General features: G+C 42.6%; 1 protein-coding gene across 12 annotated transcripts in view; it reads right to left on the minus strand.

Moving 5' to 3' along the window:
- SPNS3 (sphingolipid transporter 3 (putative)) overlaps positions 1 to 16,382 on the minus strand; it is a 47,245-nt gene extending 30,863 nt beyond the window's left edge. For 8 of the 12 annotated variants that reach the window (XR_004360515.1, XR_004360513.1, XR_004360514.1 and 5 more), the window contains exons 1-2: positions 2,734 to 2,845; positions 1,579 to 1,902 (exon numbers count right to left, since the gene is read on the minus strand). Coding sequence is in view for 9 of the 12 variants with exons in the window: in XM_032707790.1 (XP_032563681.1) it covers positions 1,579 to 1,786 (208 nt within the window). In the remaining 3 variants the exon portion in view is untranslated. Of the gene's footprint in view, positions 1 to 1,578; positions 1,903 to 2,733; positions 2,846 to 4,891; positions 5,126 to 7,182; positions 8,737 to 16,201 lie in introns of those variants that run through there. The other 4 variants (XM_032707789.1, XM_032707788.1, XM_032707792.1 and 1 more) reach the window with 4 other exon arrangements.
- Between the last annotated feature and the right edge of the window lie 140 nt (positions 16,383 to 16,522).

The following is a 16,522-nucleotide window of genomic DNA, read 5'->3' on the forward strand; positions in this document are numbered from 1 at the left end:
GTGAGCAAAACTGCCTGGAAACCACAACTTCACAACTGCCACCAGCTTCTTTCTAATCAGATCCCCACACCTGCCCTGCTCCTCTTTGCTGTCAAACAACATGCTCCTGCCTGGACAGCCAAACTCAAAAGTACTGCTGGAAGAATTCTGCAGTGACATTGAATTCTAGCAGGTGAACAGTCTGGTGCTGGGATATAAACTGCAGTTTACAGATGGCCCCCATGGCCCAGGAGGTCACAGAACTAACTTTTAGTGGTTTAGTCATCTCGTGTAGTTAAAGGACATGTTTCAAAGGCCTGGCCTCTGCTCTTGAAGGTACCTCTCTCACAAGAGCAATGCTGAGGAAATTTTAAACTCCTGGCACATACAAAGACTCGTTCAAAGCCTGGAATGAGCCAAATGGCTGCTTGCACTTAACCCTCCCAAGTGCATCCCCTCCACACATCCCAGCTCTTGCCTGAAGATGTTTTCATCCACTCCTACTCACTTCCTTCCCTCTTACTGGTGTGGTTAAGAAGTACTCAAAATAAAAAAGCTCAAACTCCTAAACCCCCTCCCTCTCCATTTTGAAAGATACTGACTGAGTGTCTTGAATTTCTGAATGGTCTAAGTAGTAGAATAATTATTTTGTGCATTGTCACTAGGGATTCATTCCAAATTTAACAATTGACCTTTTGTGTTTTTTCAAGGTTTTAAAATATTTCTCATTTCCAGACCACTCAGAAGCAACATATAGCAAGCTCACAACAAGTGTTTCCTACTGATTTCTAAGCCAGATCCCTGGCAGCATGGTAGATCCTTAGGAGTGATGCTAAACAGAAGAATTTACACAGACCACAGATTACATTGTGAGAAAAAACCCATAGATTCCACACCAGTTTACTAGAAGCAACTCTTTGTTGTTCACCACTAGGAAAAAAAAAAAAGTTAAAAAATCACATTTTGGAGGAAGGAGATTATTTTTTAGACAAGCTGTACATTTGGTAGGGGGTGCTTAGGGAAGTGGGTCTCTGTTCTCTTTACACAATCATGTTACTCCTCATTGCAGGAAGCACACGATTGCCAGCAGCTCACGAGGAAGTTAAGAAAGCCAAAAGTTAACATAACAGAGTTATCTTTTATTGGCACAAAGATAATATAGTTTTTGAACTTTTAATGGAGGGAATGGCATCAGTATTCTCCAGATAAAGGAGTGCCATATGGAATCTACCAGATCCAAAGAAGGCCTGGTAAACTGCTCTACACAGTAAAGGGAAGTTCCTTAGTCAATCTTCTGTAGAGTCCAGACACAAAAACAGACTTTGCTAAAGTCTGTTCATAAGAGACTTAGATTGTAAAATATTATATGATCTCTATAAATATTCTACAAATCATTACTAACTAATACATTATTCCTAGGTGCTTCCAGATTCATAAAGGGAAGTTTTATTAAGAGTATGATCGACAGGCTAAGGCAGATAAGTGAGGAAAAATTAAAAGACATAAAGCATATTATTACTTTAGAAACATTTGTAGGGTAAGTAGAGCTGTTCAGAACTTCCATTTCTTTTTCCTTAGAGGAAGAAAATAGGCTCTCACCTGGCACAATGAACCAATCCATGAAATTTATTAAATTCCCAAAGCACAGCACGGCGACTACCAGGCGATCCCTCGCTGCCGGGCTGTTCCTGGGCGCGGGCACAGCTGGACATCGTGTCCCATCTCCTGCAGCAGCTCCGTAGTTCTGTCCCTCCAGCAGTACCTGGAGCTGCAAGCCTGTGTCCTCGTGTGCACAGGGGGGCTGCATGTTGCCCTCACCCAGCAGGGATGATGAAGTGTTTCCCCAGTGCACCAACCCACACGCCGGTTTTGTGCGGGGCTTTGAGGAACTTCAATCACTACGGTCATTTCCGGCCCTCAGAGCTGAAATGAAATGTTCCTGCAGTCAGAAGAACTTATGAAGAAAGGAGCTGCAGTCCTGTGCTTTGGCAGAAGTGCTGAAGAGCAATGCCTTGAAGACAAGGGAAAGTAAATGCAAACAAAAGCCAAGTAACCTGTTGTGCACCTGAGAAATGAAAGTACACAACTCTGCAGTGATCTCACAGGAACTGCACGTGCAAAAATAACTATAACCTTTTTTAAGTTCTCAGTGAGTTGACAGAGCTAAAAACAGTCTTTCTAGAGAAGAGAGAGAAAGAAATAAAGAGATGCTTGTTTGCTAGACCAGGTACCTGGGTTTTGACTTGAGCTCTCCTTTACCACACACTTGTGCAACTCTGGACAAGTCATTTGCTTTCTCTGCACCTGATTCTCACCATCCACAGCCCCTGGCCTTTAAAATAGAGCCCTGTAGCCTTGGCCCTGCCACCTGACCAGTCCCTGCTCACTGTTATCGCCCATGGGCTTTGCACTGGCCACATCTATCCCCACAACAAAATCCTTCCCAGTAAGTTCCTGAATTTTTAGGTCAAATCAGCAGCAGACTCATACTCCGGACTATGTGCTGGGTTCTGTTTGGCATTTTTAGGGGGAAATACAAAACAAAACCAACATCAACCCAGAATGCTCCAGTAAGCAGAGAAAAGGAGATGGAAACCAACACTTTTCCTCACCCCTTCTGGAACTGTGCACATTCCACAGTTCTGAATCGTGCAAAGGGATTTTTTTCCCCTTACTCCCCTCAAAAACAAGTCCAAAAGGTGAAGAACAGAGGGCACAGGAGGGTGTTCTTGCCCTTTTGGTGCATGTAGGTACCTTTATTTGCTGCCTTTCTTCTGGCCACTCACATTTATTAAAGTGTTCAGTCACATGTCTTTTGAGCCATTTTGTGGATTACCAACTTGAGAAAGTAATTTATTTTTTGCACCCTGTTAAAAAAGTTTAAAGTGAAAATTAACAGTAAACTCAAAGAGTTAAAGAGTGAGGCAGCTAACTGGAATGAGTACTGCTTATGGTTCATGACTCAGGCATGAAGACAAGACTCTGTGGTTGGGGCTTTTTTAAGAACCATGTATTTCACACTTTGGACTAAACTGAAAAGCAAACTAGCACTTAGTATTCTTGGCCATTTTGTAAATCCAGACCCCTTTGCTTCTGTGAGTTTAACAGTGCAGTATTTCATTCTGTCTTCATTTTGTGAAGATCTAGTTCTTCATGAACCAGAAGGCAACTTTATTTTAATCATGGGTAAGTCAATATTACTTTTATTTCAAGAGGAATTTTTTTTATTTTAACATCTTAGCTCTCAACTTTTTAAGGGAGGATTAGATACAGATCATGGGCATCTCTCCCCACTCCTGCTCAAGGGAGCTCCACGTAAGTCAGCTTGTGTCTGAAAACATTTCAAAGTGTTCAGCTTGCTACCAGGAACCAATCTGTGCTCTATTCAATACTATCACTAGTATTGAATTGCCTTTTTCTCTGCTATAGACCCCTCACTGAGTACATGGCATGTTATCCATGCATCCCACTGCAGCATTAAACCAATGAAGTCAAGAGTTGACTGTGCTTGGGAGCAATAAAGAATCATAGAATATGCTGAGTTGAAGGGACCCCTCAGGATCATCGAGTCCAACCCTGCACAGACACCCCAACAATGCCCCCTGTCCCTGAGAGCGTTGTCCAAACACTTACTGAACTCTGTCAGGCTTGGTGCTGTGCCCACTGTCCTGGGGAGCCTGTTCCAGTGCCCGACCACCCCCCGGGTAAAACACTTTTCCCTGATATCCAACCTAAACCCCCCCGACTCAGCTCCCGCCGTTCCCTCGAGTCCTGTCACCGCTCGGTCCCTGCCCCTCCGCTTCCCCTCGCGAGGGTGCTGAAGGATCACGATCCCTCACGAGGACGCTGAATCAGCACAGCTTTGTAGAGATTAAAAACTTTATCTCCGCCCACAGCCGTGGAGAAAAGGCAATCAGAAGCACATATTAAAACCTCCTAGTAAAATGGCTTTGCCGTGTCCCCGCGGGCTGTGGCGGTGCCGAGGCGCTGCCCGGCTTTGCCGCTCGATGGCGCTCCAAGCCCGGCCTCTCCCTCCTCTCCATCCTTCAGCAGGAATGTTTTCCATGTTCGATGCCCAGCCGCATCTCAGAGCCGGTAAGGAAGGCCTCGCAGGGTTTAACTCGCACTTTACATATGTTAAATGCCTTTTGATCCCAACGGCCTCGGACTTTCCCAGGCACATCCCATCTCGCTCTCAGCTGCTGACATTTACTGCCAGACGAGATGTTTACAGACAGCCAAAAGCAGGTTTCTAACTGTAACTGCTGAGGCAAGAACTCAGCTCTGCTCTTTTGAAACACAATTTCCAAATTCTAAATTTTCCAAAGACACAGTCGGATTAAACAGAAAATGTTCCTCACAAACACCAAACCACCAGTTCTAAACTCCTCTTTAACTTTTTCTTCCCTTTCTGCCCTTCATTAAAGTTTCAATCACTTCCACGTCATGATTTTTATTGCTCTGCTACCTGGCCACTGGTACCAGCCCTCACATCCCTTTCTTCCTTATCTCAGTGTCGCCTCCTTCCATCCCCTCTGGGTTTCACTGTTGGACACAAGTCTGCAGTGGTTTCTAAAAGGCCCCTGAGACTTTGCCTCCCTCTGTCAGCTCCTAAAGCCATCATTCCTTGATAACCACCTGCCTTTAACTGCCTGCTTGTCCTGGTCTCCAACCACAATTTTCCTGTTCATCCAGACAACACTGTGCCAAAAATTCCTGCAAAACTTTGTGGCAATCCTCTCCTGCTGTGTGGAATACAGAATACCACTGCACAATACAAGTCAGCTTTTGTTAGGCAAGATTACAGCTCGTTTCTTTATAGGCAATTATTTATTTTCCTTATTTGTTCCTTTCTATCGGTCAGGCAGTTCCTTTCTCAGAACAAAGTGCAGTGTTTGCCTGCACATCTTACCCGGGGGTACAATATAAAAATTAGCTTTTCTTCCCTGTTCCACTCCTTCAGAAGCTCTGTTCTCTTGGTGGTTCATTTGGGCACGAGATCTCATGGCTGTGCCATCCAGTCAAACCCTTCTGTGCGAGCAGCAAGTCAGAACCTCTTTATTTTCATGTTTGGCACTAGTCCAACACATTTGGTGATGCCCAAACTGGCTGGCTGACACTCAGCAGGCCAACAAACGTGCCATACCTGAAACCCAACAGGAGTGTGTGAGAGCTTCCACTTTTCCCAGAAAGGATTTCCAAGTATTTACTACAAAATGCCCTTGAATGTATTTACATATCTAAATATCCTTTAATAGTGGGGGCTGCCACATCCATGAACTGCTTTGGAGCTTTGCCAGAGCCTTCCCAGAAAAGTCCACCAGAAGGGGCATTAATAGTGAACCAAGATGTCAGAAACATATAAATTGAAAATATCTTATTATCCTGATTAACACCAAACCATTTCTGTATGTGCAATGAAAAGAAGCTTATTAAGCCACAGAATAGCAAACAGCAACAGTCTGTCAAAGAATTGAATATGGAAATAATATTCCTTGTTGACTAGATCTTACAATACTGATTTTAGGAAGAAAGAAATAAGTTGCTTTTGGTATCTCTCTGTGCATGACTCACACAGAGAACATAAAGTAAGCAAAAGAAAATATATGCTTGTGTGTATTTGCAGGCTTGTATTTAATGGCTGCAATAGGGTTGCAACCAGCAGTATTTAATGGTGACCATATAAGACTGGTCAGTATTTAATGGTGACCATATAAGACTAGCCTGCATTTTGAGGTGTAGGTATTTTTAACCCCTTGTGATGGAAGCAGATTCATAAATCATGAGATTTTGCCATCAACTGAGATATGGATTGCTGCAAAACTTAGAAATTTTAGGGTCTGAAAAGATCAGAAGAGTAAAATTTAACATCATCCTGGTAGACAGACAGCTCAATAAATGCATGTCTGGACCTACCTGAAGTATTCCACTCCAAGGGGATCTAAAGACAATGTAATGACTGCAAAGGAGCTGCAGAGGGACAGAGATTTATGTAAGAGGCTGGGGAGGGGTTAAGGTTTGTCGGTGTTGGAACCAAGGCCGGGTTTGAACCCCGTCTGCAGTGCTAAAACACCGAGTTGGCCTGAGCCGTGAACACCCGGGCTGCGGGGCTGCAGGGCAGCAGTTTGACCTGCGGCTCAAACCAAGCGGTGACCAAACTGACCCGAGGGCAGCGGCTCGAGCGATGTCACCACGTGTGAAATTCAGCGTGAATTTCGGTTACGGCCGATTACAGAGTCAACGCTTCACCCCGCGCTCATAAAAGATGCTCTTACAAAAGTCCAGGGATGACTCATCTCCCACCGTGTGTGTTTTCCTCGCCTTTCAGCTCCAGCCTGATGCACACTTGCCAGGCTGTTCTTGCCTTGGAATGCACAGCCCATCCTGGCTGGGAGGGGGGGAACTCGGAGGGAAGTTTGAGAAATTCTGCACCTGTACTTTGTTGAATCTGCTCTATCTCTCTGTGGTGTTTGTGGCCACATTAGTCACGATTAACATTCAGGTAGCAGCTGCTAATGACTTCAAATGCTGTTAGGAAATATTTAGGATTTTAGAATGACATTTAGTAACTGAATAATCAAGACCAGATTGCCACAGTTTTTCTTCACCTTTGCAGGCAGAACTAAATGTATGAGCCATTATTCAATTTGTGTCTCTTGCCTTTGCCTACATCTTGTGGAACAAATATGTAACAAGGGACTCAATCATCCAGACTAACAATCTTTATGAGTTCACTGCACTTCATGAGCAATCTTCTGTTACCAAAAAACTTCAAGAAAACCAACTGGAGCACCTGATTCACTATACACTTAATTGGAAAATATCTGCCTGGAAGATTCTCATTCTGTGAGCTTCAATAAATGCTACATTTTTAGCCACCACATCCTTTTTGCCTCCTTAGCCTGAATTTCCATCTAAAATGCTTCCTTTCACGTTGCCTGGATAATAGCCACAAAACACAGTGTGGATCCAGTGGAAATGTACTTTAGCCTTGTGATAGCACCAAATAAAATTTACACACTCTAAACTATAAAATCTACTTTTTCGTTATTACTGACAAATAAGCCATATATAACTTCCTACTTCCTGGAATGCAGATCATGCTTTTGCTTGAGCTGAGAAGCAGGTTCAGACTCTTCTCCTACAGCTTTTAAATTAAGAAACAAACTGCAACTTTATAAAAAAATTTCTTGAGGTTCTTACCTAAATAACTCCTCTCACAGGTAACATTCTCCTCAGTTGTATCCATATAATTCTGCCCCAAAAGGTATAGCAGAAGAAATTACAGTTCCAGCACATAATCACAGAGCAGAAGAAGATGAACATGCTCCAGTTCTATTAACTGCTCCCTCCTTCTTCTCTGGGAAAGCAAAAAGAAAAGAAAAAAAAACACCTCCTTTGCAAATGAGAACATCTTGCACTAACATCAGACAAAGGAGGAAGCTGCACAGCACTGAACAGAGTTGCTTCTTGTAGCTGAGATTTGCTCCAGCACAGAGCAGCTCATGGAGGTCAGGAGAACAGAGGCATTAGAGTTACCAGGCCCCAAAGATATGATTTCTCTAACCAGCTTATCTGCTTTGGCCTTTACCAGTGTTTTTAGCCCAAGCTTATTTTTATTGGTGTAGCTGATAAGTGAATGTCTCACATTTTAGGATCCTGCTTACTTCTGACACAATTGCAGCAGAAAAGGGCTGTGACATCTGCTTGGATTTGGGAAGAAAACTGTGGGATTAAATGTCTGTTTAACCTATGTTTTGACCTTTCTACCACAGTGAAACATTCATCCCCAGAAGAACCATTAGTTGACCACTGCAATCTTCCCTTTGATACACCAGAGTCCTCTTAATTAAGATAAGAGCATGACAGATAAGGAGTCATTCCTTATGAGTAATGACAGACAAGTATTGACAGAACAAAAACAGAGGCCTTTCCCTATGAGGCCTCTTTCTTCCCAGCCCTGCTACCTCCAGACTGAAAGGGAAAACTGTTCTGCAAGTGAACACAGTATTTTAATCACTTCAGAGAATGTTAAGGTTGGGGTTAACTAAAAATTTGAATAAACACTGATTTAAATTAAAAATAGTCTAATTAAGTATTGAGAATGACTTTACTTCCCAGAAGAGAGTCCTGCACAAGGAGATTTACTGTCACCCTCAGTGCTTCCAGTAAGGGAAAGTGAGACAATATTCAGCCTTTTGGGAAGGGTAAGTACATGAACTCACTAGAGCCAGGCTTAATTGATAGCACTGGGAGACAAATTCTGCCAGCAACAAAAGAAAAACTTTCATTTTGAAGCACTAACCCCAGGATGCTGATGTTTATGGCAGTTATTACGTAAATATTTGGAAGTTCTTAAAGTTATGGTGCAATTTAGACAGGGAACTGGGATTAAAATACACCTACACTATCACTGATGGGTACCCACCTTAGGCAGAGGGAAGCTCCCACCCCAAAAACAGAATAAATGCATGAAGTGGCCAGAGTCACTCTTTTCCTGGACATCTTCTGTTTGATTTTAACCCACTAGAGATAAAGAAGTCTGTACAAATCTTGGCCAGTCAAACATCTGCCTTTGATGAAAAAACCCTCCAACAATCCATGAACACGGAGCAAAAAAAAAGGGAAGTGTGGGAAGGATCATCAGTAGTTAAATTGGAAATCTGGGAGACAAGGAGTTGGGAAGGATTCCTTGCTCTGCACTTCCTGTGCTAAAACAAAGGGACTTCAAGGCTGTAATTCTAAATCAAATTATACCTGTAAAGGGAGAAAGAAAACAATAAATATTAACACTTCTACAGTTCTGATTCTTGTTAATTAATGCACAAGATGTTTTCAGGCTTCAGTACTTGGTTCTTAAAGCTCTGCTTTGCATGCAATATTCTTTACAAAATTTGCAATGATAGTACTAAAATTACTATATGAATCCTCTATTAATTACTTAGCAATACTACAGTAAAAGGATAGAAATTTCACTTCTCTCCATTCGCTCCGTTCCCAATCTCCTTCCATTCACTCCTTACATTACCAGAAATTTTACCTGGTCTCAAAAACATGTTCCATATAAAACTGAAAGGTGTATGAACAGCCTCTGGCCTTTCTTCCTTTCCTGCCTGGAGTCATGTTGGCATTTGCACACTTTAAACACTTTTGATACAGCATAATAATACAGAATCTCAGGCTGACAATAAAAGAATTTTGTTCTCATGATTTCAAGAAGCTACTTTCGCTTAAGACAAGTTCAGCACCAGTGGAAGAACTATTATCTCTTTGTTCTTATGAGCCAGCCACCAGCAAAGTCTCTTTTCCATACTTCAAAGTAGCTTTTTGGATGCTTTTCATATTAGTGGATACTTAGTTTTTAATCATGTTCCCCTGTTATGTAACACTGTTGTCTTAAGCTAAAAATAAGACATAGTAGAAAGTAATACTGACATAATGCTACGACTCTTATCAATAGGAGCATTAATATCAACTTCAGCTGCTGCATTTGCTTGGAAAAAAGTGTTATGAGAATTTATTATTGTAAATCCCAAAGTTAAATGAAGCTAAGAAGAGCCTTTGTTTCAAAGTCCAGAACAGTCACAGGGGTTTAACTGGCTTCTCAAAGTCATGGAAGAACTGCAGTCACTCCATTTGCCAAACTGCCAAAAAAAAATATTTTCTTTACCTCACAACGAGGCTTATGTCAACAGAGCATCTTCTGACTTGGTTCATTAAAGTGCTTCCTTAAGAAATAATTTTAAACTACAGAATCAGGCCGGTGTAAATCAGCAAAGTGATTAATCTGTTCAAAAAGCCAAATATAACTGAAGCCACCTGTGTTTTCACTGCCTCCATTCTCCCTCCCCCCTTTCCTCCTCCTCCTCTGAGGAGTTCACAGTCCTGTCAGAAAAGCAAACCAGTCCTACCCAGCCCCACACTGAGCTCAGGCAAACCCAGCACTGCAGTGAGGAGCTCCCAGACCCCACAGGTCTGAGCCATCAGCCCTTTTGTCCACCCCTTTTGTCCAGCCACAGCCCTGCCTGCTGCTCCAAAGCCAGGCTTTTCCTTGGGCTCCTGCTAAAATTAAATTTAATGCCAGAGTACCTGTGTATAATATAAGAATTGTGCTTGTATAGTTTTCCAGTAGAGGCAAATATTGTGTTAAAACTCTCCAGCCCAGTGATGGCTGGATTTACAATACCTTAACCTATTTTGCTTCCCTTATGGGACTAATCCTCATCTAACACCTATAACTGCACCCACATTGAGGGATTTGGCCCTTGAACTGTTGCTTGTGCTCCCATACAGCCCTTGTGCAGGGTGTATTATACCCCCTGCTCTGTTCATCTCGGAATTTCTATCCAAACCCTCCCTGTCTGCAGACAGATTTCCTTCCCTTTTGTGCACTGCACTAATTTTGGGCCCGCAAAGGCACCAGAATGTGTCAGGTACAAATATGAGCATATCTCAAAGAACTGCAAGTTTACTGTTCCAGGAAAAAAATTCACTTTGTTGCCAAGCACTTTCTATACCTCATAATCAACAATTTCCGGCCACAACTTGAGGCAGGAGGCTTCAACCGGGATACATTTTGCAAAATGAGGTTTTAGGATACGTTTTGCAAAATGTGGGCAAAAGGAAAGGATTTATCAGTTTAAACGACAAAACAATTTTTTAAAGTGCAATTCTTTATTCTAAACCGAGTATATCTGTCCTTTTAAAAACAGCCCCATCTAAAATAAAATGTGAAATAAGGGCAGCCCACACGCCACGAAATCCAGCAGCACCGGGTACAGAATATCCCAGGAGCTCGGGCTTGCTGCAGGAATTTCAGAGAAAGTCAAAACACTGAACTGGTGGGTGTTACTGAGTAAGTGGCTGGAAATAGCACAGGAGTGCTGAACCAGCTCCTTCCAGCACAGCTTCACCTGCAGGTGCAGAAGGAAAGCGATTTCTTCATTTCAGTTTATTCAACAAGTTCATTTTGATGACTGGTTCATTAAGAGATGAGAACTAAACAGGGGTTTGGAAAAGGAACCAGCTTGGTTTTCCCTTTTCCCAGCTATGCACCAAATCAGGCTGCAGGATGATGAGCTCTAACCTGTGGGAGGATGAGCTCTGGTAGTATGAATATCTTGGAAGCTGGGGGAGCTAAAACCAAATTTTCATCTCTCATTAATGATCCCTTTGTGCATTTTAACTGAATCTCATCACACGTAACTTAACAAAAAGAATCAGTTAAAAGCTCACAGCATCTCTTAAAGAAAAGGTTTCAAATAATACTTGAACAAAATCAGAACTTTGAATAGATATATGTCCAGATTACTTAAATCAATGACTACTCCAGTCCTGCTGACTGTCAAAAAGTAGCATGCTGCCAAGCACAAGGAATCTGATGACATTTAAGAAAATAATTAAGAATTATAAATGTAAAATAAATCATGTAAATTATGATCTCTTGCTTGCCATTTTAAACCATCAGTGAATTATTTAAATCTCTTGTTTAAGCCAACAACAGAAAAAGGAAGAAGTGAAAACAGTATTTTAACTTCTGGCAGCAAATTTACATAGAAATAACCATTCTCAAGTATATGTCCTTGTTTTCTTCAAGAAAGAATTCTGATGTTTATTGTCTTCCAGTAACATGCCAGCATTTCAGAAAAGGCAAATCAATTCTGACCTGCCTCCTATTTCACATCCCTGTGTTTGTTCCAAGGATTGAACACTGACATAGCAGTGGATCTCATGACTGCTTTCCATCAGGTATATTAAACTGATTGTAATTAGGTCAGGCTTTGCAGTTTGCAAAGTAAAAATCTCTCACGCTCATTTCTTTAGAAATACAAGTTATAAAATTGCAATTTTCATTTTGGTTTAACCCTCCCCATCACTATTTTGGCATTCAAGACAGGCTCTCATCATTCATTTCTGCTGCTTCTGTTTGCAGTTTTATTTTGATGTCGTTTCTCACTAATAACGAGGGAAGAAGTCCAATTCTGAAGAAATTATGTCCATGTTGTGTGAAGTGGCCACCTCTCAGGGGTCATTTGACCCTCTGCTGCCATTAATGACCAGGCATGTCTCCATTTCCCAGCTGGGAACACTATCAGTTTAAGTAATAGTTTAAGCTTATACAAATAAAGTTTGGAACAAGGTCATTCTGGTTTACCCAGGTCTTAAACAGCACCTTCCTGCCAAAAGCCTGAGTCAACACCACCATAAGAATCCATAAGGATTTCCTGCAGTTCCTGAGACTGTTTTAACACAGCCATTCCTGTCAAGGTTGATTCATACCACAAATCTTACCCAAAAGTCCAGCCAAAACACTTTGTTCAGGTGTCAGCCTGCAGTGAACAACTTAGTCCACAGATACATCCCCTCTCCCTGGTTCAAGCAATCACTGTCCGTGTTTCATGCCACAACCAAAACCTTTATGTGTGGTCAGTGACCCAGTGGGAATACTGCTGGATTTATTAAGGAATGACAGACAGACACATGGAGAGGTTTGAACATCACAGTCATTGTGGTTTCATGTATCAGGGAATGGGAGTCAGGACCAGCTCCTATTTCTGGCTCTAGGGCTTGCTCTGCTATCCTGGGCAAGACAGTTTAGCACCGTGGACTGCCATCCTATTTGGACTTGAGGGAAGATGGGGAGCCTTCCCTGTGCAGGAGATCCTGGAGGGTTAGTGTAAACCCAGCAGGGCTCTGATCTCAGCTGGAGAAGCTGAGCCTTGCTACAATACCAGTCGATACCAATGTTTTCATCATGCCCTGCACGGAGGCAGGTTCTGAAGAGATGTGTTGCAGCAGCTGCAGCAATTCCTGCCCCAGGCTTCTCTCTGTTTGCCATGCTACTGATTCACTGGTCCAGATTTTTCCAGGAAATCCCGCTTCTTTGCACACACACCCACTTCCCAGTGAAACATGAGCCCAACGTTTGAGTAACAGTTAAACTTTTGAACCTGTTGTGTAGAGGAGTAGCCTTGAACTTAACACAAATACTTGAGGCCAGACTGATGTGTTCAGTCCGGGGTTTAGTCCCTGCTTTATTTATAGGTCACAGTGGATTGGGAACAAAACAGCTTTTAGTCCTTGTTATGCTCTTATTCAGGCCGGCAAGGAGCTATGAATTGAACCCAAAATACAGTGAATTGCTGTCTCCTTTTCCTCCCAAATTCTCTCTTCACAAGGAACTTTCAGAGCATTTCTCTTTATGAGACACATTCATGGTACTGGCCATGTTACCTCTGCATACAATACATGAAGCGGTAATTTAGATTTTACTACTCACGAGCAAACTCAGTCCAGGCTTATTCAAAAGAGAGACTCCTTAGAGCAAACTACTTATATATCAGTGAATGCACAGCAAAACCAAGTGCAAGGGGTAGGCTGGAACACAGAACTGCTCAGCAAACTGATCCTATCTCCTGGTGACAATTTGGATCCAGAATATAAGCCCTTAAAAACACTCAGCCTTTACTGTTAAGAAAACAACTTGTTTGCTAAATATAAACTGTGAGAAACCCAAGCCTGCAAATGCAATAATGGACACAGAAATGGTCCCTGTTTGCCTGACAGGGACTGGTTTTAAGCCTAAAAACTGATACCTCACAGTGCTGCCATTTAAAATGTCTCTTCAGTGACTCCAGCATGTAAAATGAGAGGAACATTGCAGAACATGAGCAGGGAGCTGTGTCTATCTTACCATCAGCTTTTTGAGTTTGCCAAGAAGCTGAAGCAGGGGAGCAGATGATGTTAACAGTGTGAATCCAGCTGGAAGACTCCACTTAACAGAAACTATGTACCAGTGTAATCTGTGAGTTGTGTCGTGAGGGAGGAACTGGGAGAGAAAGTCAAACGAAAGACATCACAGTCAAGCAAAGCAAGATGCTGAATTTGAAACCTTGATCCTTTTTAAGGTGACAGAAAAAGTTCCAGGATTTCCTATTCTAACCATGACATGAATGATTATGATAATATAGCCTTGCCAAAGGAAAAGATTAATGCAAATGGCTGTGAGAGCTGAACAGTCATTAGACAAGAAATGGTCTCAGAAAAAAGAAAGAAATCTAAATTCTTATTGCCCTTCCATTCAATGCAGAGACGGGAGAGATGGTTGCACAGGGGCTGCATGCCAGAGGTAGGAATAAAACAAATTCAAGAAAACAGTCTCTCTTGAGATCTTTTCCTCCAATGTGCTGCATGTTGCCTCAGCAAACGGGAGGACAAGGTGTTTGTGCATAGGCAGTACAGAAAGCAGATATTAACAGAGCAGAGGATCACTGCATCCAGCAGGGAAAGGCTTCTCCCTCTTGTCAGACAGCTTGGTGTGTTTAAGGACAGGCAACATGACCTGCGAGCCAACAGAGTTCCCTCTCTGCTGAGGCAGGACAGCTCCATTTTCATGATGGGATTCCACGGAGTCTTTACTGGGGCAAGGAAACACTAAACTCGTTTATGCCCCGGTCACACACCTGCCCTCCCCACTGGGGCCGTGCTGGGCGTTTTGCAGCTGCACACAAGGTGATTTCACAGAGCAAGGTTACAGCACTTCAAGCTGCCAATGCTTCCTATAATGAAACAAACTACTTTTATAAACTAGGGTTGAATCTGCTGCCAGAATAAAGGAATCCAGGTCATTTGTGCCAGCTTAAACCGAATCCTTTCTTTCCCCAACCCACAGCCTTCTGTGTTCCTTACAAGGAAATTCATACACGAGGTGCAGGAGACCACAGAAAACTTCCTTTCAGATGACTGCCACCGAGTGACCTGATGGTGAAGAATTCAGGATGATTTTGATTAACAGAATGTAATAGAAATAGAGTTGTTTCATATAACCTTTCAGTCTTCAGTGCTGTAGTTAGGTCCTCTATTAATAGAACTGTCAGAAAGTGTACTCATGCCTGAACTGACATCAGGTACAGAAAGTTGAGCGAGTGAATTTAGTGCTGGCTTAACTGACATTGTGAAGAAAGCCTACCTTTTATTCCTGAAAGAGAAATACCATCCACAATAGTGTCACTTCCCATCAACACGCCTGAATTCCAATCTGGGTGACTGTCTCTTAGCATAATAAGTTTACAAAATGCACTTGCACACGATAGCCTTCTATGTTTAAATGGATAGACGGTTTTTAAGACTGAATGAACCTGACTGGAGCAAGACAAAATACAAATACAAAATGCATTCAGGAATTTGAGTCAACCTACAAAGGAGAAAGGCTTTCACAAAGACTTTCTTTGGCAAAGAACACCCTTGTGAGATGAATTGTGGCAATGGTATCATACACTGTGGAATGTCTTCTGTCATCCTAGTTTAATCATTGAAAAGGACACAGATTTAATCAGAACTGCAAGAACATCTGGGAATAGTATTCTGATTAATTGTACTAGCACAGTAATGAAACTCTCAGACTTGGGCCTTCCAAACTGCAGCATGGGAAATGACTTCAGCAGCGCCAACCAAAAACATCTCTCTCATAGGCTTGTTCTCTTTCCTTCATTGCAAGTCAGGTTTGGTGTTCACAAACAAAATAAACCCCGTGTAGTAGAAAAAATAAGAGGGCTGCTTTTGTAAAGGGTTTGAACATTTTGTCAAACTGATACAGGATAAATCCCTTTGTAGTAATTTCTTTCTGCAGTAGAGCAGGGAGTTCCCTGCTCTCTGTCACTGGTGATAATGGTTCATCCAATTAGCCAGAAACTGCATTTACTTGAGAACTGAAATGTAAAATTAAGAGAATCCAATAGGATGCTGAAAGACTATGAGAGAGATGCAAAGCAGCCCATGCCTTCTATTTTAGAATCTCACACACCTATTTATCACAGTATATTTTTCACAGTCAACACATGAGCATACAGACAATTTGTATTTTTGTCAGACCTCTCCTGGCTGTGTACTTAGTTCTTTGGGATAAATTATCTTAATTTTTAGCTCTTTCCCTGAGCAGTGCCTGTCCTCAGAATTGCAGTCATGTCCCAAAAAGCCCTTTTTCTGAAGGCATTTGCTGGAGATCCAAACCCAAGCCTAGGTTGTCCTCCAGGGGTACACTAATGCAGGAGAGGCCCTTCACCCTTCACAGGTATAAGGGTTGATTTAGGCCTTTTATCCTGCTTTTTACCTTTCCTGGGCATATCCTCCTGCTCAAAACGGCTTGTATTTTAGTGGGTTGGGAGATGGCAGCAGTCTGAGGGCTCTGAGGAAAGACCGTGGCCAGGGAGCTGTTCTTACTTACTGTCCTGAGGGCAGACGTGTCCAGCCAGCTTTCCCTCTGGAGAATCCCTCAGCCCTCAGAGGTGCCGGCAGAGACAGCCAGGACAGCAGCCACCAGCACTGTGCCCCTCATAGAATCAGAGAAAAATATGTTATGGGTTGGAAAGGACCTTAAAGATCATCTCATTCCAAAACCCTGCCATGGGCAGGGACACCTTCCACTAGCCCAGGTTTCTCCAAGCCCTGTCCAACCCGGCCTTGGACACTTCCAGGGATAGAGCAGCTTCTCTGGGCAACCTGTGCCAGGGCCTCACAGGGGAGAATTTCGTCCTAAAAATGTCTT

Source organism: Chiroxiphia lanceolata, chromosome 20 (assembly GCF_009829145.1).
Source record: "Chiroxiphia lanceolata isolate bChiLan1 chromosome 20, bChiLan1.pri, whole genome shotgun sequence".
In the NCBI taxonomy this organism is placed as follows: Eukaryota; Metazoa; Chordata; class Aves; order Passeriformes; family Pipridae; genus Chiroxiphia; species Chiroxiphia lanceolata.